The following is a 27,401-nucleotide window of genomic DNA, read 5'->3' as shown; positions in this document are numbered from 1 at the left end:
GGTGCACTCTTAATTGAATCACTTGGCAATATCATAACTTTTACATGATCCTCTCAGTTTTAGTAATATTCCTGTGTGTGTGAAAAAGGATGAACTTGGACGTTGGTTTCAGCCTGATTGCTTTCTTTGCAGAAAATAATGCTGTGACAACCTCAGCTAACATGAGCTGCTGTTATCTGAAACAAGCTCTTGCTGCTAACAGGCAAATGACATCCCACTCTAGCTCGTCCCATTACGTCAATTATTCTAAGTAAGAATAGGGCCATTATAAAAATGCACATACGTCAAAACCCGGCTTATATGGCTGACAAATCAATTTTCTTCAAATGGTGAAAAAAAAAAAAAAAAAAAATCACATTTTTAAGTTTATGGACGCACCCATACTTTGGCATTCATTTTGGGAGAAAAAGTGTGTCTTTTATTTGGGGATTTATGGTACTTTTCCCCCTGTACTATATTAAACATAGCATAGTGAAGCTATAGTTAAGATTAGGAAAAAAAACAAAAAAAATAACAAACATACCAAAAACGCGCGAGACGAAGCCAAGGGGGAACTGCGAGGCAAAAAGTGTGAGAAACCACGGCGCAGCGTAGAGGCTTGGGCAGATTTCGTACTCCTCCAAGTGATTGTACAGGTCGCGGTGGTAGTCGTGCAGCAGTCTGGAGAGCTGGTACATCTGGATCTAAAACACACACACACACGCATTACAAAACATGCTGCAACACAGAAAAATAAACGATATTTGGATTTGTAAAGGGCAGATTAAAGTGAACAATGCATGCTATTGTAGCAGCTGAACGATTCCAAGCAAGAGGGACTTGCTGAGGCACGCACCGTGCTCGCTCTCACTGCATTGCAATGGAAATAGTCAGGCTGACGGTAAAACATACAAGAAAGCTATGAAAATGCCCTTTAGCGTCCTGCACAGGTGGCTTGTGTCCTCACGGACGTCAAACAGGAAGTTGTGGTGGTGTTAAACATTAGCGTACCAGCTGATGTTTTCGCAGCCCCCACATGCAGTATATCAGCTGATGTTTAAACGAGCCAGCCAAGCAGCCAGTTTGAAGGTGCGGTTGCACTTATAAAGGTGAACAAATGTTTGCACCCTAATAGGATAGGGCAACACACACATGTAATGTATTGTACTACAGGGCGACTACTGCCAAAAAATAAGGCGCACTTCTTGTAAAAAGGAATTTTAAAACATTCATTCTTTGCAAACAAATCTCATTATGCGGAAAAACTACAATTTCATCATTATTTTCTCATGTTATTATGATTACTGAATCTTTGATGATTACAGATTACATTGTACAGTATGTTAATTTATTTTTCAACAACTCATCCACTGCAAGCTATTTTCGAGCAACACTTTCAAGACCAACAGGGTATCGTGTTCAATTTATTTTCTATTTTCTATTTTTTTTTTATTTGTTTCGTATAATGAATATGACATGACTCAACAATAAGGTGTCTTGTGTTTTAGCTACAAGGCCTTAGTGAGAATAACATAGAATCAATGATCTGTATATGTATCCTTAAAGAGGAAGCAAACCCAAATATTTTCTTTCCATTAATATGTTAAAAGCAGGAAGACTTTTCTAAACTAATCATTTTGTTTACTATTGGATTTGTGAAATATGAATTATGCAAGAGAATCTCCCTGTTTTCACATATCTCAGAGGATGGACATTTGCCACTTGCAACCAACTGAAAATGATGTCACAGTCGCTCAAGGCCCAGCCTGTGAAAGTCAAATGCTCAAACTTGGAAAACAAAAAGAGCAATGGAAAAGCCATGTTATCGGGAGCTTGCAGTGTTCGGACTCATGTGGGCACACAAAAAATATTGTAAAAAAAATAAAATAAAAGAGCAGACTTGCTGATTAAAATTTTGTTTGCAAAAATTACTGGAATAATAATAGCAGCAACAATAATAATAAAAGTAAACAAAATCTTGATATGTTTTTGTGAAAAATAATAAAGACTGCAGTAAATTATGTCTGACTCTATTACATAAAACCCAGTTCTAATTTTGTTCAATGCTGTGCACTGTTGTGCTTAGTTTAAGTGGCTGTGTAATAATAACATTATTAACATTTATGCCATGAGCAATCATTTCAATGATACAGTAGATATTTTTTCTGGTTTTGAGCTTTTTTGATGGAAATAATTAAAAAACAATAAGATACATTTTTTATGTATGTTTGCTGTTTATTATCTGCTTTATTACTTTCTCAAAAACATTTCTTGATTTATTATAAAACCATCAACCATGTTTTTGCCTTACTGTTTTTATTTAAGTGAATTAGTTAATGTATTCTGAATTACATGTTTATTGATCGATTGGAACACGTTAATATGTTTTTCCTTGCTCTATCTGATGGTTTATGTCTTAAAAAAAGTGATGTAAACTTAGATTGAAATATCTGAGCGATCTCCCAAAAAATTCGCTTTTAATATCAGTAATAAAATGAGAGTGAAACACCTCTGCATCATGTGAAATGACTCAAACGCACATCCGTTTCCTTGAACTTATTACATGTAGGTTTCCATGGTTACAGATAAGCTTGCAAAGCAACCTGTGGCGACCCGGTAATAAACGAGAAATTTGTGCTGCGCTGACCTGCAAGGACACCATGTCGGGCTTGTACTGGCGTCTGATGCCAAGGTCGTACATGAGGAACTTGAGCATGTCGAAGGCCTGCTCCTCGCTCATGTGCAGCAGCAGCACCCCGGCAACGAAGCTGACGCCCTGACAGTAGCCTACCTACACACACAGAAATCATCAAAAACATTCATTACTTATTAAAATATGTTATATTGGTGATGAATTAATTCAGAAAACCAGTTTAATCTGTTCAATGATCTCACTTGTAAGTAAAATACTCTTCTAAAATAAATATATTCGCCCCATTAAAGCGTTTTGTGTGTGTGTGTGTTTTTAAGCAAGAAAATAAAGTCCTCTTTCATGATGTACTTTATAAAACCAGAGAAACAGCATGTAAAAAAACAATGAAATTCAATAGTTCGTACATAATAATTTAATGCTGCAATCCATTTCACTGTGCTGCTCCTTCGGGTGTGCCTGTCTTGTCCTTTATGTAGCCGTGCAAATACCCCCCCCCCCCCCCCCCCCCCACACACAATAAAAAATGCTTGTTCTTTAACAGATCTACTCTGTGACTCAATTAAGATCCAAATACAAGTGATTTTTCATAAGGGATAAAGAATATATGCCTGTTCTATTATCTATCGACATATACAGTACCTCAGTGTCCAGCAGTGAGTAGGCTTTGAGCAGGTTGTAAAGGGAAAGTTGTCCTGCACCCAGCTGGGCTGAGAAGTACTCAAGGTTGGGGAAGGTCCGACCTGAGGCAAAAAACACGATCCTGCATCAGACTCGCACGTTTCATCTGCCGTGTATGACGTTACTGGCCATTGCGGACCTAAATCTACCAGAATGGCGTGCTGTTGTGCGGTGAGCTGCTTCAACAGATCCCTGTAGGGCGTGTCGGCGGCTGGCTGACGCTGAGGATGTGTGCGACACAAGCGGTGCTGGTGGGAGAGCAGCAGCCACACCTCCCCGCGACGACTTTTGGGAACACCTGTGCACAATGACATTTAATGCATAAACTGCAGCAAGATTGGTGATCCCAACAGGAGATATGGCAATAAAAATGTCATGCCCATCTGGTGTCTTATGTACGTTATTTTGCTAAAAATATCAAAAATGAGCAGTACCTAAGCAAAATCTTAAAAATGGATGTGAGTTAAGTAGAAGGGGAGTAATGGCAATACTAGAATAGTTCCATTTTTTTTCTCCCCAAAGGTTAAACATTGAGTATTTCCTTCTAGATTTTTTAAGCGGTTTTGTTCTGACAATTATTTGAAAATAAATATTAGAAAGGACATGTGTGGACCCAAGATGTTGGTACATGGTTTAATAAACTACAAAGTGTTCAAGAATAAAAAGAAATAATTGTATAATAGGCAAATATCTGTCCCCTTAATGTTTGGACATGAGCATTTCCTCTCTTAAAAGAAATCTAAAACTGGCTCATTACTACAATGTGAATAGTGCTCCTGTAAAAAAATAATTCAGCAGAGATTTTGTCACATCTTTTGATGCCCCACCTTGGCAGAGCGCACGATACAGATCCTCCTGGTCCTGCCGCACCGTGGTTCTGCCTGGTGCCGTCAATTTTTTCTCCCACAAGGTCTGCACCTCCGGGGATTCGAGGCCCACTTCCTGATAACTCAGCTTCATCTTGCGGATGTGCAGCTCGTCCCGACTCGCTGGGCATAAAGAATTACCATGCGTTCAGTCATATTTGTTTGACCTGTCGCTTAGCATTGATGATGCATGTCCCCGTACTCCAGCACACCAGATAATGAAAGCACACAGACCCAACCCAAATGCCCAACAGCCGCAAACAGTGGAACCTCTAAAGTCTGAATTGAACCCACATTTCTGGAAAATGTGCAAAACTGAAATGAAAAAGTATTCAAATATCACATTTGAACCCTATTATGTAGTAACAATCACACAATGTTTTTTCATAAAACTACAATTTTTCATGATATTGGAAATACTGTATATTTCAATAATATTAATTACCAATACTAAGGCTTGACCGACATGGATTCTTGGCAAAAAAAAAAAAAAAAAAGATTCTTGCTTGTACAGCTGTTCTAATTTAAAAATTAAAATCGATAAAATAGTACTTGTCTCATCCCAGGGGTAAAAAATATTGTTTAAAAAAAAAACTCATTTCATAAGGATATTAATTTTTATCATATGTTTGCACTACTAGTAGTTGAAGGGTGTCATATAACACATTAAAAATTAATTTATGTTGTGCTAATTCATCATTTTTTTTCATTTTCTTTTTTTTTTTTTTAATTAACCACTGATGAGGTTGTGGCATCACACAACTTCCTTGCATTGCTCATCTAAACATTGCTTGTAAAATTAAAGGTTTCTTTTGTTTTGAGAAACAGGTCCGCAGAGTGACCCTATCAACAAATTTAATTATATATTTTTAAGGATACAAGGTAATGGCATGGATTTTTGTGACATAAGTTATGACACCAGTTCTACTTGTGTACAACTGCTGCAAATGGTTAGAGTAGCTAAATGTTAAAAGTTCAAATTGGTGGTTTGGCCAATTTGTTTTTAATGGCCGAAATAATCTCAGAACCAATTAATCTGTCGAGGCCCTAACAGATAAATGAATTTGACCATATTCTTCTAAAATGAAAACAATTTCTTAATAATGTGTGCTTTTAACATTCCAACCTTATCCTCATTAAACATTTTTTCATACTCTCACAACTTTGCACTCGTAAAATTCTAGCCATTAGCCACAATAGTCCAGCATAATATCAAAACAATTTCTTCTACTTTGTTCATTGCAAAGAATGTCAAAAAAGAATTTATGTCTAAAGTTTCTTCTGCTGAAAGTATGGTTTTTGATCAGAAGTTTTACACTGAAATGGATTATTTCTATAGTTATTATTTCTTACAAGGAAATTTGAAATCCCAACATTTTTTTCATCCCTGAACCATAGAGTTTCCACTGTATAAACAAGGATGTCATCCCTGACAGATTTAAACATGAATCACCACTGGAAGCACCTTTGGACAAGAAAGGCAACCATAAAGTTAAATAGCCACACAAACACCTTCAGCTGTATGCTTGTAGCCTTGAGATGACCGGTAAAAACACCAGCGTACAGGATGACAAAAAGTTATGCGAAAAAAAACAAAAAGGCATTTGCAGTACAGTAATTTACAGTAGTTTATATTCGTCCCTTGATGCTGCTTACCTTCTATTGAAACATTATTCACAGCATTGGTGTCAAGAAAAAAACAAAGAAAGATGTGTAAATTCTTTTGAACGTTTGTAAGGCTGAGTCAAACGTGTGAACATGTCACACATATGCAAAAACACACTATAAATACATACATACATACATACACGCTAGTGTTATCACAAATTGTGCTATTTACACACTATCGATTGGTTGAGGAAGAAAGTTCCAGTTTTTCGCCTGTTAACCTGTCTCTGAAATGTAACTTGACTGCTCGCGGAGGCACTCAAGCGTTGCTGGCTAGTGGCTTATTTATGCTCTAGGTCAGTGGTGTCAAACACATTTTTATTTTGGGCCGCATTGTAGTGATAGTTTCTGTCAGAGGGCCGGAATGACTGTGAATTCAAATACATTTTAAGTGTGTTGATCACACATTTACCAAGATTTGATATCAGAAGCCGGCATAAACAGTTCAAAAGAGATTTGGAGAATAAGAAAAAGTTTGTTTTTCTTCCTCCAAATTTTTAAAAATTAAAGACAACTTGCAATTTTGGTATTTTAGTCAGAAACCTGAAGTCACATCAGCATTTCGAGGGCCACAAAAAGTGAGGTGGCGGGCCGGATCTGGCCCCCGGGCCTTGACTTTGACACGTGTGCTCTAGGTGCTGCATGAAATGCAGACAACAGATGCCGTACAATAAAATAACAGCATAATTTAGTCATTTGTTGAGCCCTGAATTGGCGAGTTAACGTGATTTCAGGACAGCGATTTGTGTGGTATAAAGTCAAGTCACCGTTATTGCGACATGCCTCCGGGACTTCAAAATAAAAGTGCTTCCTGGCGTTCATGTCCATGCATTATTTGGTATGGTGAAGTTTATTTTGAAGTGTTGACTGGCTTTTCTTTTTTGGCGTCGTGTTTAACTGTCATGCAACGCACAACACAACAGTCACCAGTTACCCTGTATTTTCCACTGCACAGGAAAAAGAAAAAGAATATCTCATGCTATTCAAGGATGAGAACAACAATGGCGTTGTAATCTCGCAAAATCTCGTTGTACATACACAATCTCATCCCATCCCTGATTCCCAAGTGCCCTCCCTTCCAACAACTGTTGAGAATGAACAAATTAAACCTGGAACACACCTGCCACAATACAGTAGAGTACTTATGAATAACTGCAAATGAAGCGATGTGCAAGTAGGTCCTCATTGTCTTTATATTGCAAAAATCTGGCCTTTGAACATGGTCAAAAGGACTTTTTATATCTAATGTATGTTCAACAATGAGCCCAGTGTGAAGAAGGACTGTCACATGACTTGTACATATGATCATCAGTGTTCTCAAGATCAAATGATACTGAAAAGAAGACAAGGGACATTGGTTCATAAATACTAACCCTCTAGCCTTTGATTCTCTTTCTCCATACGCAGTAGCAGGATCTGCTGGCGGATGGCGGTTTTCCATAGCGTCCGGTAGTCCGCCGCCGTCCTCTTGGGCCGACCCCCCGCTCCACTCAGAGGGTCCACACTTGAGTGCAGGCTGCGAGGGGAGAGCGGCAACAGCTCCCTGGCATCTGACTGGTCTAAAAATTGCAAAGAAAAAACAAACCGCAACTTTAATATTGGAATATCAGGTCCTTGTAAAGTTTTAACTGTAGATTTAGAAAAATCTGATTTTTTTTTCCACATACTGTGATTTTTTTCATGGGAAATCGAGACTTTGTAATAGCATAGCTTCATTGGGACGCTCAACCTTTTGTCATTACTAAAATTTGAAAATATAAAATGATATCAGCACAAAGTTTTGACTTTAATTGCATATTGTCCCCTTAAGACACAAGAGACTTCATTTGTGAATTTTCCCTTCATACACAACAAAAGACAACTTTCTTATGAAGAACCACCTGCCTTTCACAAGGGTTACAAGAAAGCTGGAGCCAACCCCATAGTTCTGGGGCAGCAGATGAGGCACTCCACAAACTGGTTGCCAGTCACTTGCAGGGCACGCAGAGACGCAAACACCACAAAATCAAACCCAAAACCTCCGCATGTGAGGCGGATGTGCTAACCATATATCTTTGTTAAAACCTAATGTGTATTTAATTGTAATAAAATGTTGGCTTCACTTTAGCAACATTTGAATATAGAAACCAATATTATAATCAAAATGCTGTTGCAAAAAATAATAACAATTATATTTCAGTTTTGTTTTATTCAAATTATAATCGCAAAAAAAAATCCACAATCTTTCAACTTCATTCTCATTAACTTTCAAATTTATTCTAAAAGTAAAAAAAAAAAAAAAAATAAATAAATAAATAAAAAAAAAATCACAATCTCTCACAACATTACAAATATTTTTTGTCATATTATAATACAGTGAACTCCTGGGTTACAACGACCCTGCCTTACGTTTTCTTTGAAGTGGAATAAAAAGTTTTTCGTCCCCTAATTACGGCATTTTTCCCGCTTTACGGCATCAACAACAATGACAAAATTCAAACTTGGCGGTCAGTGTGCTTGCGTATGATTCTGCAAGTCGCACCACTCGCACACGTCACTACATGCACCACTGCATACGTCACTAAATGCTGGTCTGCTACTGGTCGCCGTCACTAAGACGCTGGTCTGCTCTTGGTCGGTGTCACAGCGTCCCGAAGACGGTGGTCAGCTATTAATCAGTGTCATGGTCTCACTAAGATGCTGGTCTGCCATTGATCGGCGTCACGGTGTCACTAAGATGTCGATATGCTAAAGACTAGCTATCGTGTAAGTGCTTAAAATATCATATTTATAGTGCATTTTAGAGCTTAATTCAAACTTTAACTTTAATGTTTTATTTATTGTTATTTAATTATATACATGTATATTTTATATATAAGGAGAACTTTCTATACTATTTTGTTACTAGTTTATAATATGTATATAAAATTTTGATGTTGTGACCTGTTTTTTTTTTTTTTATTTTTAACATAGGTTTCTATTGCATACTGCACAACGATTTTGCCTTACGATCCCAACACCGGAATAGCTTGATTTCATATGACGGGGGTACACTGTAGTGGTATATAATTGTACAACCTCATAGAGAAATTATAGCCTCTCCACTTATTGATTTATTTTTTTTGGCAATAACACCACTTAGAAATGCTGAGTTCACAATAGCATGAGATTTTACTCATCATCATGGAAGATTATTCTGGATCATGTTTGCAGAAGAAAATGAAGTACCGTATTTTCCGCACTATAAGGCGCATCGGATTATAAGGCGCACCCTCAATTAACGACATATTTTAAAAATTTTTCCATATATAAGGCAAAACACACAAAAGAAACAGGTGAAGCTTACTTTATCACTTCATTCCTCATCTACGAATCCCAATCTCAATATTGATCCATACATAAGGCGCACCTGATTATAAGGCGCACCATCAGCTTTAAAAAATAAATAAATAAAATAAGGCTTTTAGGTGCGCCTTATAGTGCGGAAAATACGGTAATCAAGTGAATTTCACATCTTTTCTCGCAGTTTTATCGTGTGTGTAAGAGTGATCGGGAAGACCTGAGTGGTGCATGGAGTTCTTTCCCATGGGCGAAGCAACCCTCATGAAGATCTTCTGTCTCCACGATATCCTACGCGGACTCGGCTGCGGTCCGCTCACTGAGTCACTGCTGCAGCCTGACAGTGTCCTTTTCCTGCCTTCGCCATTACTGCCAAACGTATTACATACACACGCAAACACAATTAGTGTCATGTTACAAGGGCAGCCGTGAATGGACATGCATACAAAAAGTGAAACCTTATATAAACTGCAAAAGTTAATATGATAAAGCTGAAGGATGGCCTTAGAAAGAACATATAGCTACCATTACTTATGTTAATGAAGCAAACAGCCAAGGCTAAAAAAAACCCTCTCTCAATCAGTAAAAGGGTTTGTAGAAAGAAAGCATTCATTAAATCAATGAATCCTTTCAAGTTATTATATGCGTTAATAATACAGGATAAGCATGTATCCATGTATTATTTTGTCTGTAGAAAGTCACTGTATTTAGAGCAAAATAAATAAGACTAATGTTGCACAAATACGGTTGCAAAAGTTTCAGATTTTCCACAAAATTAAGTCTGATCATTATAATTTGATTATGAGTATAATTACAAATACACAAAAAAAACAGTCTCATTTCTGCGTGGAAAAAGCCTAAATATATGAGACTTAAGCAGCACAAAATTAGGCCAAAATAAAATTGCATTTTTTGTGCAATATATGGATAGTTGTAGTACAATAATATTACCAATTTTAGAGAATAAAGTACATTACATTATTATATTCGAGTTGAGGGTCTGGATGAGTTGCCCAGTGGTTTGTTCTAAAAATAGCTTAGCTTAGTAATGTGACATTGTGATTTCCTAGGAATGCTGTAGAAGTGATCATTTGACAAACACCTGTAGATACGCAATTTTATACATTTTTGGATATTGCACATCTAGTATTAAAATAACCTTAAAAAATCAGATACATGTTTACGATACAGTATTATGTAAAAAAATATTTTTCCTTGTAAAATATTTTATAAATATATTGAAAACAACTGATAAAATGGTATACATATGTAACATATTACTATTATTGTCTTGTAAAATAACAGGTGGTGATGTACACTTTTATTTCTAAAACTGCATTTCCAAATACATTTCGACTTTATTCTTGTAAAATGTTGACTTGATTTTATGAGTCTTGATTCAACATTAACAAACCATTTGTCAGAGCTATTTGAAATGTGATATAAGGGGAGGGTAAAAATCATGATCTATTCACTAAAATAAGGATGATCTTCAGTGTGCAAGTGACATTTCAGAAGGGTGTGCTCTAACGCATCAAATTAATAATGTAACCATTAACCTTTACTTTCTGCCAAAGCGGGCAAGTGCGCTTCATTTGAGTGCAGTCACACTCAATGGCGCGCCTGTTCCTCAGCTTGAATTGTAAATGCCATACAATTACTAAAAGCTCCAAATCGGGTTACGCGTTTAGTTTGGCCATGCAAGGGAAGAGCTCCGAGTCCACATGCGCGCATGACAGCGACCCCTTCTACTTCGCAATAAAACAGGAAGTGGGTGTGAGGGTTCTCACTGCTGATAGGCAGGAAAAGAAGGACAAAAATAAAAGCTGGGTGTTAAAAGGTTTGGACAGCCAACACATAAAGATTTACTGTCATCCCAGCATAAAAAAATAAAAAATAAAAAAAAAGATCATCCCGTCACCTCTTGATGCTCCCACTGTCCGTCAGCGAGCTCAGGGAGCCCAGTGAGCCCTGGTAAATGCTCTTCAGGAAAGTGGGAGCGGAGAAGGAGGAGGAGGAGGGGGGACTGAAGGACTGGCTCTCCGATAAACTGCGCGTTCTCGACACGGCCACGGGACTGCGCGAGCCACATGGAAAACAAACACGTTATGCACTTTCGGAAGGGAAGGGGAGGGTTTGGTTGATCCGGCTGAGCGTGTCATGCCATTGTTTTGAGTGAGGGGAATCAAAAGTGTTGTAAAAACAGGGACGTGTGTGTTTAATGTTTAGTTAAAAAAGGCTTGATCAAAGGTCAATTATTACCACTGTCCCATGTACACAAAACTGGGCAAAATATTATTCCTTTAGTTAGCTTTAGCATATGATTATGTTTTTATGAAACTATGCACAAGGTACATAAAACCACTGCTTCGGGCAGTAGACGGGGGGGACACCCTGAACTGATTGCCAACTAATCAGAGACGAACAACCATTCATACACCCAATCACACCAAAGGACAATTTAGTATGTCCAATTCACCTGCCATGCATGTTTTTGGAGTGTGGGAGGAAGCCGGAGTGCTTGGAGAGAACCCACGTGGGCTCGGGGAGAACATGCAAACTCCATACAGGAAGGCCAGAGCCAGCTGGATTTGAACTTTAACTCTACTTTAATTTAAATAAACACACACACACAATATACACATCTTTTTTTTTGTGTGTGGATGTTTAAGACCAAAGCTGGCTGTGTATAGCCGGGGTACACAGTAGGTAAGGCGGGGCAAGCGAAGGCAGCTCTACTCACGTATACTATAGCGCGTTTCATACACAAGCTAACTCAATGTGCCTCACAAAGTACATTTGAAGACATCAGACATTTCTATACTTTAATCCATCTTTTGTCTGTGTGACTAAATAGTGTAACAATTCAAAAAGACTTGGCTAATATTTCATAGGATTTCCTGCTAAATTACAATGAAGTCATGTTTATGCGTTTACACCTGTGGTTAACAATCAGCGTTGATGTTAAGCTACCTGCTTTGCAGCGCTTCCAAGGTGGCCGACTGTTGCCTGCGCAGGGGTGCCTGCTTGGCCAGGCTGCCTGTTTGGCCCTCGAAAGAGATACGCTTCTTCACGGGTGGGTGGCTGAAGGTGTGAGCGCGCCGGCGAAACTGCTGACGTTCTTCCGGGTCATCGTCTGCGAAAGGGGGTGGAGAAGCCGGTGGAGAGACACCGGTGTGTTCTTCATCCTGCTGGAGAAGAAAAGATCCCACAGAATTTAATGCTTGTTTGAGCGTTTGAGTGTCATGTTTTGTCTTAAATAATATATTGTGTCTAGTGCTGTCAATAAATTAAAAAAAGAGAGAAACCATCAACCAGAGTTTTTTTGGTTTTAATTTAGATACATAGTGTTATTGTGGCTTATCAAAAGATTGATATACAACAACAAAAAAGTGGCTTCAGTCATTCATTTTCATTCATTTACCAATAAATTTGAAACTAGTCTCAAGTGCTGGCTGCAAACTTCAGTTTTCACCATGAGAAGGAATGGTGCTTTTTTCTTTTGTTAATGGCCAAATAGTAAAAAAATAAGTAAAGTAAAACATTGTCCATCCTGTAGCATGCTTGCACAAATGTGGGGTGTTCTCAAACTTGCAAAGAGCTTTGTACTAGCTCACTAAATTAGCATCTTTGTTGTTGTTATTAGATGTGGCTGCACTCACATCTGGGTGCTTTGCATTTATGAGGTAGACTGAACTTGAGCTGCTTTTGCAGGACGCAAGCTTCTTCTTATCAAGAATGCATACCACTCTAGTTTTATCAAAGGTGCACTTTTAAAATTAAATTTAACATTCATCGGACAAGCAACTGTAACATGCTCTTCCATTTTCACGCCTTCCTTATGCTGAACCTTATGCAATACCCAAGTTATGCTGGACAGCCAATCAGTGACCACTTCATAAGGTCATTGACCTTGTTTTTACAAAAGATGACTGATGCATAAAAATAGATCAAATCAGGATATAGAAAGCATAGTTAGAGATTAAAAATTAAAGTGATTAAGAAAATAATGCTTCAACTATGACTGAAACTAATTGAGTTTCACCGCTAATTTTTTCATTTGTGCTATTTTTTTTTACAAACAAACGTTGCAAAGTTGAGCCTACTACATCCAGTGGCTAACCATAATAGTAGCAACTACTGTAACACACGCAGTCTGTCAGATGAATACAGGTGTGGAGTATTGTATTTTGTTAAATAAGGGCCTCCCTTCTAATAGACATCATGTCCCTTTAGTCACATGGTACATCATCAAACAACTCCAAAATAGTTTAATTATTTGAACACGTGCTCCCCAAACAGCAACACCTACTACTTGGATTAGTGTAAAGTCCCTCTCCAGCCAGAAAGAAAGGCAATCTTCGTACTGTTAACTTTTTTTTTTTATCATTTTCAAATCACTGCTCTGGCCGCATTAATCGCTGGTGGATCATCTTCTTAAGAAAATGCCTCCCCTAAATGGACATGTCTCTAGGTCCACAAACCAAATGATGTTACATAATAAAAGAGTAAGCACCAAACTTAATTGCTAACCCAAGGAGCGGCACGTACTAACGAATATGGGCTTTTTCTGTGATCAATCAAGTCACGGTGTAGCTTGACTCTCATTAAATGGCAAGTGCTGCATTTACTCAAGTCGTGTTCATCTCAAAGGTTTGCCACAATAGAGGCTGGAAGTGTCATTCAAGAAAAATAACTTCTTTCAATAAAAAGAAGATGTTTGTGTCATTCTTTATCTCAATTTGTAGTTGCTACTGCTGACACACGTAACAAAATGTTGATCCTTGAACTCTGTAGCTAACCAATGCAGCAGCACCTACCAAGAAATGTAAATGTATCTCCCATCTGAATTACCGTGAAGTCTTCGCAGTTATGATCTTATACAGGTAACACAACATTTGGTCTCTGCACAACGTTGTGTGTGTCCATGTTTGTGTTCCCAGAAAGGTACACAACTTCTTTTCACTGTACTGTATAGTCTTTCTCAGTTCTTGGCAAAACTTCAATACCTGATAGAGAACTTTCCTCATCTGCAGTTCACAAAAGAAACAACTCCCGTTCGTATTTGCGTAAAACAGAGTAAGCCACAAACATCTGAAACAAACTTTGCAAATTTTCCATCGTCAAATTCGGCACTCACCTCGTCACCAAATCAACACGTCCACGCTCAGTTGTGTCCACTCATGGACTTTACTTCCACGGTTCAGCTAGTGCAACTCCCTCTTCCATTGTATTCTAATGAGTAGTGTCATGTGACTTTATTGGTACAACCCTTACCTCATGGTGCTGACACATTGGACTGAAGTACCATCTCACAACTTCCTTTAGCCATGTACAAGTTGTACCAAATATTAAGTGTCAGCTAAAGGAGTATTTGATTGTGACTGGCAGGTCAGTAGACACGAGGTCAAGCATGCGCACGCTGTCCTCTAACGAAGATGGTGAGGGTGAAAAAATAAAAAATAAGAGGAAGTCAACATAAGCTCGAGTCAGCAGAAGTGGAAATCCTGACTTGGGAGTTCCTGATTGGCATCCTCATGCCATCACAAGGTACTGCTGTTCAAATGATCAAATCAAACCATTTCCAAAAAAACAGATGGTAGTACTTAAGCAGATGATTAATTATGTCACAAGGGCTGGGCAGTCATATCGATATATTGCAATATGAAGTGACACAATTAAGCAAAGTTGTTCACAATAAGAGGGCAAAATCATCTATCTGGAAACATTTCGGCCTTAGAAAGACAAAAACTGACAATGTGGATAGTTACAGTGTGTTTTCATTGCAAACATACAGACACGTTCAAGCGGTGAAGGACCAATTTGACAACGTACATGCAACGTCACCATCCAGCCACAACAAGCATGTCCGAAGGACGGTAGGGTCCGACAAGACAGACCATAATATGGAAATTAAAGGAAGTGTTAATGACAATCCACCATCCGCAATTTATTGAAAGATTACGATAGCAAGTTAACAAAAACCCAGGAGCTGACCATCAAGGTAAACAAAATTCCCCCCATTCCATAAGTTCTATATTTACTATCATATTTCATTCTGTACTTGTGGTTTTTGAAAAACAATGTTTAATGTCTGCTCATATATATATATATATATATATATATATATATATATATATATATATATATATATATATATATATATATATATGAGCAGACATTAAACATTGTTTTTCAAAATAATATTATATATATATATATATATATATATATATATATATATATATATATATATATATATATATATATATATATATATATCAAATGTTTTTTTTTGTTTTGCATGTTTGTTTTTTTTTACTACAATTGCAATAGATATCGCAATATCTAGTATCCAGTACTAATTTCAGATTACATGCCTTCTTGTCAGAAAGTTATATAGCGATTGAATGTTATTCTTGAGTACACAAATTTAGGTAGAAACATTTCTGTTCTACAGGTAAAACTTCTCCCTGAAACTGAAAGTGTGTTCAAGCACTTCATGTTGGTGAATGGTGGCTTATTTATTTATTTATTTTTTACAGAAAATGTCTTTTTTTATCTAGTTCAAAAGTTAGTATTTAAGTTATTCCAAAAAGCTCAATTTGTCTTACATGAATAGCCACCCATCCATTCTTTATAACGCTTGACCTGACGAGAGTAGCATACGAACAGGAGCCTATCGTATTTGATTTTGGGCGAGTGGCGCAGTTTATCCTAGACTGGTCGCCAGCAAAACACAGGGCATGTATGGACAAACAAGCATTCACAGCAAACTGTTTTACAACAAAGACTAAGAGCAAATATTTTTATCCGATTACATGTTTAACCAATGGAATGATCAAGAGAATAATAGACTTTTAAATCATTTAATAGCTACAGCTCTAAAAGTAACATTTAAATGGATTATATATTCTTTCTTTCAACTGGCTGAGCAAATGTCATCCAAGTTAGTTGGATTTTGTCAAGACTTGTAAAAAGTCCAAGGATATGTTATTATGCAGCCAAGATTATAAACCAAGAAGCATGGTTAACATGTGAAGTTAACTACGCAAAGCCAACACCACACTTAGGTGTGTTTTATATTTCAAGCTTTATGTCTCTAAAGCAGTCAAGGGGACTGCATCATACTTTCATTCAACATTCTGCATAACCGTGACACCAGAGCACAAACATCTGCCTGGCTTCCCCTTTAGCACGTGAGCGAGGAGTTGTACGATGCCCCAACGTGACCACCGACAAGCATTTGAGTTGTTTATCACAAGTTTTTTACAGCTCATGGGTTAAAATACGATGGGGGAAGAAATGTGTGATGGTTCCTAGAATCTTTCCTACGGGAATTTTGTGTGTCCCTCTAAAGGAGACTTACTTTATCAAAGCTGCTCATGCTTCCCATGCTTCCCAAACGACCTCGCATCCGACTGGCACCCTGGAGATGATAAAAAAATGTGAATCAATGATCAATATCAATAAAATCCAAAGATGTTTTCTGTATCAAATTGTGTCTGATTTCGGAATGAGAAGTGAATGACAACAAAACAACAACAACATTATTCTTTGTTGCATCAATCATTGATGCATTTCGAAAGAATTAAAAAAAATAGAATATTAACAATAATAAAAATAATAATTATAATACAGTATAACATTTCAAGTAGCTGTGCTCACAAAAACACAGCAAACAACGCGAAAATGAATATATGCTTTGGCTGACATGAAACACATTTCTAGTAATGGTGGTCCAAAACAAAATTGTACCCTGTCTGACATGTCATTACAAAGTATGTTACAGGGGGAAATAATTTAAATGTATTATTTTATTTATTTTTAATCATCGTCGGATGGAATCCTTGCATCTTGAAGACAATTATTTTTCAGGACATAAAAAACTGTTGAAGGTTGTTGAACAATTAAAATTTAATCATCAAAAACTCCATAATATCTAGTGATAAGCACTGGTAATTTGAAAAAGGAGCATTCCCAGATATACACTGACTAAAAGTACAGGTTTATGAAGAATATGAAACTGATCAAAAGTCGGACAAAGGAAGGTTTAGTTCAATACTAATGATATAGAGTATTTTAGGGCTGGGAAAAAGGTGACCAGGTAGGGTAAGTTGACTTTAAAAATAGTTTGACTAAAAATATTCACCTGAAAGCTCTGCCAGAACCATGTTTGAGCCACAATTTTATATACGTACATTTCTTGCAGACTCAGCCCCCCCAAAAAAAGAAATTTTCAGAAGCTTCAAATAAAATGAAATAAAAAGTGACAAAAATAAAGTAATATCAACTTTCTGCAAAGTGGGACTGCACTTCAGTGTGGCATACTTTTATGTATATAAAGACCGTCTTGACAAAATGGCTTGTTTTCATGTACTGGTGTACCACCTATTGGATAAACAGCCAATATTGTGTGTTTATAAACAGATACTGATTTAGTAGTTTGTGACTTTCAGTAAAGACAATATTAGCTCATGGAGCGTCTTAAAATAAAGGAAAGGAAAGTTGTGAACTTCCCAAAAAGCACAAGGGCTTTATTATGAGAGAATATGATCTGTCTTTAAAAACAATCTAGCATAGTGGCTCAGGTTTTACTCTATGTGTTTAAATGTTAAGGTGTAGTCAAGCACTAAATATGCCCAGACTGCTCATTAAGAACAACAACATAAGCATTGACTGTATGTGACTTTAACAAAACTAATACCTGTGTAACGTATATATGATATGGATGTGCTACATTTTTGTCTTTGTTGACCTTAAATGGTCATCACTAGCGCGCTAATGCTAATCGTGATTGCTTACCAGTTAGAATAATCTAATTTTGAAAGGAGATAATAAACAATGAGTAATTGTATCCACTCACAATAATGGGTAGGTAGATCTATTCACAATAACAAAGAATGAGTATTTGCATCTACTTAAATAAATGTAAATGTTTTCTTAATTTTTGGTAGAAGGGGTTTTAATTACTAGTTAATTGATAGGTTAATCGATTTTAAAAAGATTCGATAGCTACAGCCCTGCAATATTTAACTAAAAAAAGAATGTGTTCTTTAAATAAACCCGCACCCTTTAATCATAGGTTGGATAATTAAGAATGATTGGACGTCAACAACCACAATGTGAGATATGAGATGTCTAATATGAAATTGGAATATGAATATGAATGGAATATGAAATTTCCCCTCCCTATATTTCATTTCATAAGCAGAGCATAGCTATTCTACCTAGTGAGAAACCTGGGAATTTCACAGTACATCAGGCCTGGATGTGGCAACTGAGGTACTACTCTACATACGGATATGGGTCAGTCGAAATCCCCGGGAGGACAATGACGCAACAGGCAGGCAAGAGGACCTACCCGGGCCAGGATGTTTTCCAGGGAGCTAGTGAGGGATGAGCGAGCTCGGTTCTTCAAGATGTCCAGTTTGAAGCGGCTGCCCGAGGCCGTGCCATCACCTGCGGAGCTGCTTGTGTTCTGTCAAGGAAAAGGAAGGACATAATAAATGCAAAAAGAAGATAAGCAGTTTTAATATTTAAAACTTTTAGAAAACAATCCATTGGAGACCTTCTTTGTTATCTTTTGGTTTTTCAAAAATGTGTGTAATCGTTTGACTTTTTGCCCCTTACATTTGGACTGCATATATTTCGATACTGTATTTGATAATGTAAACAATATTTTGGATTTCATTGTTTTATTATTACTAAGTTTGTTCAAAAAACAAATTGAAAAACATTGGTTCCAATACGTTCATATTTTTTAGTTAAATACTTTGTATTTTTTCCACCATATTTCTTTTTTTTATGTACATGTAATCTTGGCATTTTAAGCATTATTGCTTTAGCTCCAATTTGAAAGCACAATCGTGCTTAATATTTTGTCGTTGCAGCTGCCAATATTAGATACTGGATATTTCTATTTTGTGATAAAAGTGATTGCAATGCTAATCGGGATCATTTTAGTCATGACTACTGAGAAATTATGAGATTTCATAGCATTTCTTCTGCATTCAACCACCTGGTGTTTCTGTTACTTGAAGATTTAAAGGGAGTATGTGTCATTTATCGGATGTGCCTGTGGTAGCTTTAGGGGCAATACGGTCGATGCAGCAATAAACACTCCTCCTCCTGCTGTACGTAGCTGTGGAGGAGCGCCACCCCCCATGTAATACAGTTTAATACTATATTCACGATTATATTCAAAACATACTGTTGGTCATTAAGAACACATTCATTTCCAAGTTTTTCACATTTATAATAATTAAATGTATTCATTTTTAATGAAAGTCACTTTTAAAAAATGAAATAAAGAATACAGCTACCTGAGGGGCCTCTCCAATGTGGAGATGGGTCTTCTGCTTGCTTTCACACAGTTGCCTGAGATGAAGAATCGCCAGCTCATTCTCCTCTTGGTCTGAACTGGGCTTCATTCTCTGCAGATCCAAACCATTGACAGCTGAGATTCAGCCATTAAAGTAACTCACCCAGCCAAACCAATTAACGTACAAGGAGAAGACGTCAGCCTGACCTGAACTCGTTCGAATATCTCCACTTGCTCATTGTCAGGCAACTGGGAGAGATATTTTTGGATGGCTAGCTTTGCTCTGGGTGGGTAGAGGCCTGGAAAAATTGAAAAAAAAATAAAAATAAAAAAAGCTATATAAAACCACACACACACACAGAGTACATGTAGCTTCTTAAATTACCTTCGATGCGTTCGCAGAGCTTGTGCAAGTCATGCATTGGACAAGCCTCACATAATTTGACCAGTGTCTTATTGCTCTGTAATGAGGCAGCTGTGCTGAAGGCCTGCTTCAGGGTCAGCATAACCTCATCCACCTTTGCAAGTTTCAATTTGGGAAAAATTAAAATAATCAGTGTTTTTTTTTTTTTTTTTTGCTTCATCATATCCTGCAAAATACTCACCAAAGACTCACTGGCGCACTGGAAAACAAAGCACACGTACTGGCTGGGACCGGATTCTGAATGATCTCGACATATGAATCCAAAATGGTCCGTTTTTTTGATAGCCTGTGAATAAGTAAAGGATTGATGAGATCTTTGGATGTGCAACCTATCAAACAAAATGTAGAAAAGACTGTCATTGTATTGAATACTATTCGTTGTCCTTGGGTTGGGTTTCACAACAAAGCCAAAAATCAATTTGCAACATAGAACATCGACTCGTGACTTCTCTTTACTCCTATTATGAAGGCCCTCCAGATCCACAATCAATATCATACACACTCCACTGTTGTACTGTAGTGGAACAGAGGTCTTATTGTTCTTATGGCTTTATTTTTGCTGAACAAAACATGAAAACAAAAGAGCAACATTTCAGATCTTAAACAGGCGTATTCACATGTAATTTTTGAACAACGTAGGAGACAAGTATTTGCAACAAAATCCTAAATTTTATTTTTGCAAAAGTGCTAGAGAAGATTAAAGTGCATTAAATCTAATTTTAAATCCTCCTTTTGATAACTCATGTAATGAAATAAAAGTATTTCATTTGATGCATGCACAGAGGTCTTGTGTCATCATGGTAACACCACAGAAAAATCTGTGGCTATGCCACTGGGCATTGCACTTTTTATTTCTTTTACAGTTTGCGGTTGCTTTTAAAGTACTCTATAAATACAATTGAGCTGAAGTGAGTAACCCCTTCGGAGTAAGCATCATGCTGAAAGTTACGACGGTTTGCATGTCAAAACCATCAAATACGCTGAATGTTGATAATGTCATTTCTGATGCTCACTTCTGGAAAACTACTGGGCAAAGCTTTACTAATCAAAATCTAGTGATGTCTCATGCCTTTTGTAGCACTGTGCAGTTCAGTGATACGGTATCACTACTGCTTGCGTAGTTGACTCAATCGATATTTAGATGGAATGGTTGTTTGTTTTGTTTATTTGTTTGTTTGTTTTTTAACCTTGGTGGCATGCATGGAGGATAAGGAGGAGGTCATTGTCTTAAAAATGGCTTACTAGTGACGGGGCACTGCAATTTGCTAAGATCAATTAAAAAAGTCGTACTAAACATAGTATATATATTTCTTAACTTACCAAATATTCAATATATTGTTTGAAAATAACATAGATTGTGTTGAACGGTTAAAATAAATAAATAAATAGAACAGCTGTAATTTTAATACAGTGATACCGTGACACCGTGATACTTTTGCTCATGGTTATCATACCGTCAGAAACTAATACTGTTTCATGCCTAGTCTCAAGAGGATATGCTTAAATGCAACGGAATATTTGTTATAAGTTATCAGTAAAACCTTCAAAACCACTGGTGCATTAAAAGTAAAACAAAAGAGCTCTCAAATTAAATCTTTGTGTCCAATACTTCAACAAGGATGCCATGTATATTTTTGTTTACTTTTCACGCAGAGGGCAAACCAACCTGACAGCAAGATGAAATGTCTTTGAAATTTTTTTCTAGCACCACTGTTTTGCTGTCTGGACTTATGAGGTTAACTTCAAAACGCCCAACCTGTTGGGGGGAAAAATAAAAAAAAACATGTTCAATCAAGCTGAGTCACGCCTTTAAAAACAACCAAAACAGCATTAGTGAGGTCCTAAAATACTAGCAGACTGCAGCGGCACATGCCAAAAATCAATGTCAGTGTGTTGCAGTGTCACATATTGAGCGGCTGGCTATAATTAGCCTCGTGTGGAATTGTAGCGTGAGGGACAGCAGTTGGCTCACATTGCTTTTAGTATAGAAAAAAAAAAAAGAAAATGAAAAAAACATTAGGAGCCAGTAACAGCCTATTTTCACAGCAGCACTGAGGAGTTGCAACACAACTAGGCAGTGCATTACTACTGCCTGCCAAGTGAACATAAAAGTGATTTGAGGGAGGCTTTTTAGCACACTGGGTATATTTAGTGAAGACCAGCAAGACAGCACCCCTACTGATTAAATCTAAAGGGTGCTATATGTTCTCAACAAAATGTCACTGTACAATCAAAAGAATCAATTCTTGGAGAAAAAAAAACAAAAACAAAAAAACAACTTTGGTGTTAATTGAACGACAACATCAACGTGTTATATTGTGGGTCAAACTGACCCATTTGAACATTAAAGTAAATGTTTTCTGTGTAGTACAAGACTTGGCTTATGTAAACAGCATATCAATTAAAGTGGTAGTGTTGTTACAATTTATGTTTACATTTTTGCAACTTTAATAAAAATGTTAAATTGTCAAAATGACTCAAAAATATTATTCCTGTTTCTGCCGGATTAAAAAAAAAAAAAGTAGTAGGATTACACACAAAAAGGTTTTTGAAACTTTTGGATAGTTATGGGTGACCCTGGGTGAAATTGATCATTGGATGTTATTACTATCTGAGAGAAACAAACGTACCACACAATAAAATTAAACATTGCCTTTGTTACTTTGTGGGTTGGTTTCCAATCCAAAAACTGAATTTTTGACACTTTTGTATAAATTAACTACCTCCAGGTCATGCTGATCCAGAGACAGTATTGCTGTTCTTGAGAAAGGAAATTCAATCACTGGTTAAAGCAAATATCGGATTTGGACTGTACAATATTCGTACATATTTGGGTGACCAAGTACGCCCCCGGGTCAGAAAAACTCATCGACATTATTGCAGTTCCTTGCAAAAAAACAAACAAACCAGAAGGGTTAAAGGGGAAGTCAAGAAAACCATGTGCTTTCTAATATGTTTTATGTTGCTCCACTAGTCTAAACATCTGATTAATATTGCATTTTTCAAATATGAATTAAGCTGCAAAATCCATCTCATGGTCATTATACTGATCGCTGGAGACTGCAAATGACTTCAAGTGGCTTAGGTAACAACCAATCAAGGCTCATTTTCTCAACTCACATGATTGAGAGACAATGAAAATTACATCTTTCATTTTTTTTTTAAACCTTTTAACAGGTCTAAGAATAAGTGTAATGCTATTTGGTTTTTGCAATGTGTATTTTCGGCACGTGTGTTTACAATGCTGTGTGGTGTGTTGAAAAAGGACCCTTTCAAATGCAACTCATCTTGCAAACCTTTAGCGTGCATACTAATCAACAGTGCTGTGTTGCACCAATGTGTGCTGTGACTAAATGCAGCTGGACTCTCCCATATGTATAGTCAAGCTTTAAAGCAAGATATCACAAGCCTACCTGGAAAAGCATGGTTCTGTTTTTGTCCGAATCGGACGGCTGAACGTGGTTGGGAGCGCTAGCGTGTCTGCGTCGTGCATGGTCCAACCCGCCACCTTCTCCGGCTTTCCTCTGTTGGCTTCCCGCCAGGCTGTTGCAGCGTGTGCGGAACTCTTGTGGCTCCTGAAATCCCGAATCTTCCAGGATGCATTCTGGAAATGCTCCTCTCAGGCTGTTCTGACTGCTGCTGACGGACATGCCGGACACTGCAATACATTCAGTCAAGAACAAAAATTTCACACAAAGTGCCACCTAAAAAAAATACTTAGCCCATCGAGTGCCACCATAATTACCTACATTAATACACAGTAGTGTCAAAAAACTAGTAAGAAAGATCAATTAATTAGGTATAGTTCATGAACCTATGCCACACCTTACATTTTTTTTTTTTTTTTTTTTTACATAATAGTAGGTACTAAAAAAGCTAAAATTGTCAATCAAGCAATCTACCCGGCTTTCTCAATCACTCTGCCTTGGTCAAAAATGTCAAATGAAGGGCTGGGGGAAACAAAGTCGACCAAGTTGGGTTTGTAAAATAGGTCGAACAAATGTAAACAAATGTAAAAGATGTCACTCAAATACAATCCAAGTTGTTGAGCTAGTAGATAAACCCTGTTGCAATGGTGTAAACTGTGTTGCAATGGTATCTGCCTTAATGTTTCTGAATTTCAAGTCTGTTCAGCCCGTAACTTTTACGGCTTTTCTCCGGACATGTTGGTTTCCTCCTACATTCCGGAATATGCATGATAGGTTCATTGCCAACTCTAACTTATCCTTCGATGTGAATGAGTGTACATGGTAGTTTGGCTACATGTGCTTAGTATCTGTGTGTATGTGCGCGTGTGGGTGTGCACACACACATGTGTGTGTGTCTGTAGTATGTTTAACTTTAATTTGACTGTCTGTATGTCTTACCGGTTATGTCATCCCCTTCAGGACTTTCAGCATCCTCATTCTTCTCATTCAAAACCGAGGAAAGTGGATCTCCTCCCACCCCGATAGTGAATTCTACAGGGACCTTGTCCGTGGACCCCCGTTGGCCATTAAGAAGTCGTTTGCGCTTGACCTCATGCTGGTGAAACTTATCGATGCAGTCATCGATGAGTGTGGATGGAGCTTTTTTGTGACCCACCGTCACCTAAAGTTAGATGCAAGTTAGCGGTCATGCAAAAGATGACAGTTGGCACAATGGAGTTTCATTTTGCATCCGGTTCCCACCTTGCCACAATACAGCACTTCAAACTTCTGAGAGTTGTAGAAGGCCTCGTCAGTTTCCTGTTTTGGTTTGGCGTCTTCCTTTAGGGCCGATTTGGACATTTGGCGAATACTGCTGATGACCTCTGGCACCTTTCGGAACAAAACAATGAAAGATGTTTACAGGCCCATTACAAATGACGTAAGGAGGAGAAAAAAAAAAACAATCATATGACAATCCTATACATATGAGTTAGAAGAGTAATAGAAGTATTTCGGTAATCACACCATCTAAACAGCACTTTTCAGAGGTACCATCACAATGGGATGTGATTGAATGGTTACTTATTAACATTACGTTATCACGATCATCACATGGGTAACGTTGATGCAGGTCTTTCTGTCTATCACAGCTCTCTGCGAGTTACACAGACGATTTCGAGTCTCCAATCTATTCTGATGCAACATTACTAATAAAGCACTTCAAGAACAACACAGTGAACTAAAGTGCTAAACATCGCATAACAATGAGAGAAATTAAACACAAGAGCAAGAAACAAAACAAGTGAATACAAGATTAAAATACTGTACCAGGGTTTTGAGAGAACCATTAAAAAGCAAATGAAAAATTACAATAAAAACAATTTAAAAAAATATATATATCAAAATCTCAGACCTCGATTAAATCAAGAAATGTAGTGTGTTTAGAGCCGGCGCAATGACAAAAATCTGAATGATGTTCTATTCTTTTTATACCAGTTAAAAATCATGCAACAACATTCTAGCTGCAGTCAGGCACGCAACATTTGGCTAAGGCCAAAAAAGTGCATCAAAGTTTAAACCATTTGCAAATGTAAAACAATTATTTGATCAAGCTTAGTAGAATTGACTCAAGAGGAAGAAGATAATGCAGAACTAATAAAGGCCCTAGAATTAAGCCTTGTGGCACTCCAGACATGAGAAGGGCAAAAAGAGAATTCAGTGGCCTAAACATCTAGTTCACAGTAAATGCTATACATAAGGTACAAAACCACTCCAAAGCATACCTTGAATATCCACAAAGTTATCCAGACCTAATGGGAAGATCTGATGGTACAGTGTAAAACGCAGTTGTTAGAGGAGCAGAAGAAATATGGTCCAGAGTCTCTGACTGAAATTACATCATAACTCTCACGATTGCCATCTCAAAACTGTGTTACGTTTCAAAAAATGACAGTCATCTAAAAACAATTTCACTAGCCAATGGACAAATTTCTCTCGACTTAAGTAAATTCTTTCTGTAACTTCCACAACGATGTTTTTTTTTTCTTATAGCTATGTAACTTCTAGAAATACAAAACATCTTGATAACTTGAAATGTATAACTTCAATAATATTTTCTTGTCATCAATTCCTCTTTAGATAGAGGTTCGGCCTCGTCATGTGGCATTTCAGAAAGAGCAAAAAAAAAACTGTAGGTGGGGTTTTCCTGCTAACAGCTGTGGATTAGTTCAACACAGAAAAAGAATGATTAAGTAAACTTGTGAAATATGAAGCATAACTATGTTGAGGATTACAGTGGGCCGCTCAGTTTTTGCCTTTGACGTGACAGTGGTTGTCCTACTCTTCTTTTAGAGATTTCTCTGACACAGTGGTTACGTGTGATCCAGTCATTTGCTGAAAAAATAACTGTATGGATGCAAACGATTATAAAATCTCTTTCGATAATTGTTGGCTGATAAATTAAGGTGAAACGGACTTCATGTTACCACACTTAAAAATCCAGTGTTAGAAAAAGGCAGCAGATAAGAGGCAATGCAGCCTTGAAAACAACAGAGACACCAAAGCAATAAACTGGAAGACAGGCAAGCAGCCAGGGAACGCCCACACTTTCCCGAGACAGAAGTCACAACAGGCAGCAACAAATCAAAGCCTTTCGGGGACGCTGAGACAGTTCAAATTCTGTTGGGTTTGGGTGCAATTGGTGCCATTAAAGAGAAAAATACACAATGATGACTTGTGTGCATGAACAGTTCAAAACAGAGATTTTTTTTTTCCCCCCCGCAAGCAAACTCTTCTAAATACCCTGTGGAAAATGATATTTAAGTTCTATGTTCTGCAGACCAAACAATACAGATGGCCTGCGATGGTTTTTATGGTGTTTCCATCCGGACTTCCAAGGTCAGTCAGTCACTCCTGTAGACAATGAGCTGTAAACAGTTCCCAGAAAATGCACTCAAATTAACTGATACGACTGACCCATTGACTACCATTGTAATGAGTTCATTGGAGCTAGCTTTATAAGTCACTGTTGTTGGTAATTATTGATGTGTAAACTGAATAAGTACATCTCTGACTGAGTTTTTGAATGTTTACGATAATGATGAATGATTAAGTTGATGATGAATTTATAATGATTAAGTGATGTAACTGTCCAATGGATGAAATGTTTGCTGACCAATTGTGGTGCCGCAGGTCATATTCATTCATGTGAAAAAACAGATTGGGTTGATTTTTTTTTTTTTTTTTTTTTGGTATTACAATGGGCAGGTTTCCATGTGCCCATCTCCTCACTAGGGCTGCAGGCATGTTGGAGCCTATCCCAGCTGTACGCCCTGAACCGACTCCAAAACACACCTAAGACTGATGTGGTCAGTCCAATATACCTACCATGCATGTTCTTTTGGGAAAGTTGAAGGTAACTAGTGTGATGTAAACCCTCGTGGGCACAGGAAGAACATGCAAACGTCACACAGGAAGGCCAGAGCCATAGTCGAGCCCACGACCTTTGCCATGACAACCAGTCCTCCAGCGTGCCAATCGAGCAGACTTAGGTTTTCCAAAATAAACATTCTTTTTTGTCTAG

General features: G+C 37.5%; 1 protein-coding gene across 2 annotated transcripts in view; it reads right to left on the bottom strand.

Annotated features, from left to right (window-relative positions):
- The window catches only part of tbc1d4 (TBC1 domain family, member 4), a 40,326-nt gene that overhangs the window by 7,664 nt on the left and 5,261 nt on the right, over positions 1–27,401 (bottom strand). The window contains exons 2-20 of one of the 2 annotated variants that reach the window (XM_088415730.1): positions 24,581–24,709; positions 24,278–24,500; positions 23,324–23,568; positions 21,577–21,666; positions 20,092–20,196; positions 19,872–20,004; positions 19,694–19,785; positions 19,488–19,598; positions 18,527–18,643; positions 16,532–16,591; positions 12,136–12,353; positions 11,084–11,239; positions 9,383–9,531; positions 7,218–7,403; positions 4,138–4,299; positions 3,450–3,608; positions 3,272–3,372; positions 2,627–2,770; positions 524–683 (exon numbers count right to left, since the gene is read on the bottom strand). In XM_088415730.1, coding sequence (XP_088271856.1) covers positions 524–683; positions 2,627–2,770; positions 3,272–3,372; positions 3,450–3,608; positions 4,138–4,299; positions 7,218–7,403; positions 9,383–9,531; positions 11,084–11,239; positions 12,136–12,353; positions 16,532–16,591; positions 18,527–18,643; positions 19,488–19,598; positions 19,694–19,785; positions 19,872–20,004; positions 20,092–20,196; positions 21,577–21,666; positions 23,324–23,568; positions 24,278–24,500; positions 24,581–24,709 — 2,740 coding nt within the window. The remainder of the gene's footprint in view (positions 1–523; positions 684–2,626; positions 2,771–3,271; positions 3,373–3,449; positions 3,609–4,137; positions 4,300–7,217; positions 7,404–9,382; positions 9,532–11,083; positions 11,240–12,135; positions 12,354–16,531; positions 16,592–18,526; positions 18,644–19,487; positions 19,599–19,693; positions 19,786–19,871; positions 20,005–20,091; positions 20,197–21,576; positions 21,667–23,323; positions 23,569–24,277; positions 24,501–24,580; positions 24,710–27,401) is intronic. The other variant, XM_088415731.1, reaches the window with a different exon arrangement.

This window comes from Hippichthys cyanospilos, chromosome 5 (genome assembly GCF_059441005.1).
Source record: "Hippichthys cyanospilos isolate Australia breed blue-spotted pipefish chromosome 5, RoL_Hcya_1.0, whole genome shotgun sequence".
Taxonomy (NCBI): domain Eukaryota; kingdom Metazoa; phylum Chordata; class Actinopteri; order Syngnathiformes; family Syngnathidae; genus Hippichthys; species Hippichthys cyanospilos.
The sequence above is the reverse complement of the archived record's forward strand: the minus strand, read 5'-3'. Positions and strand labels throughout refer to the sequence as shown.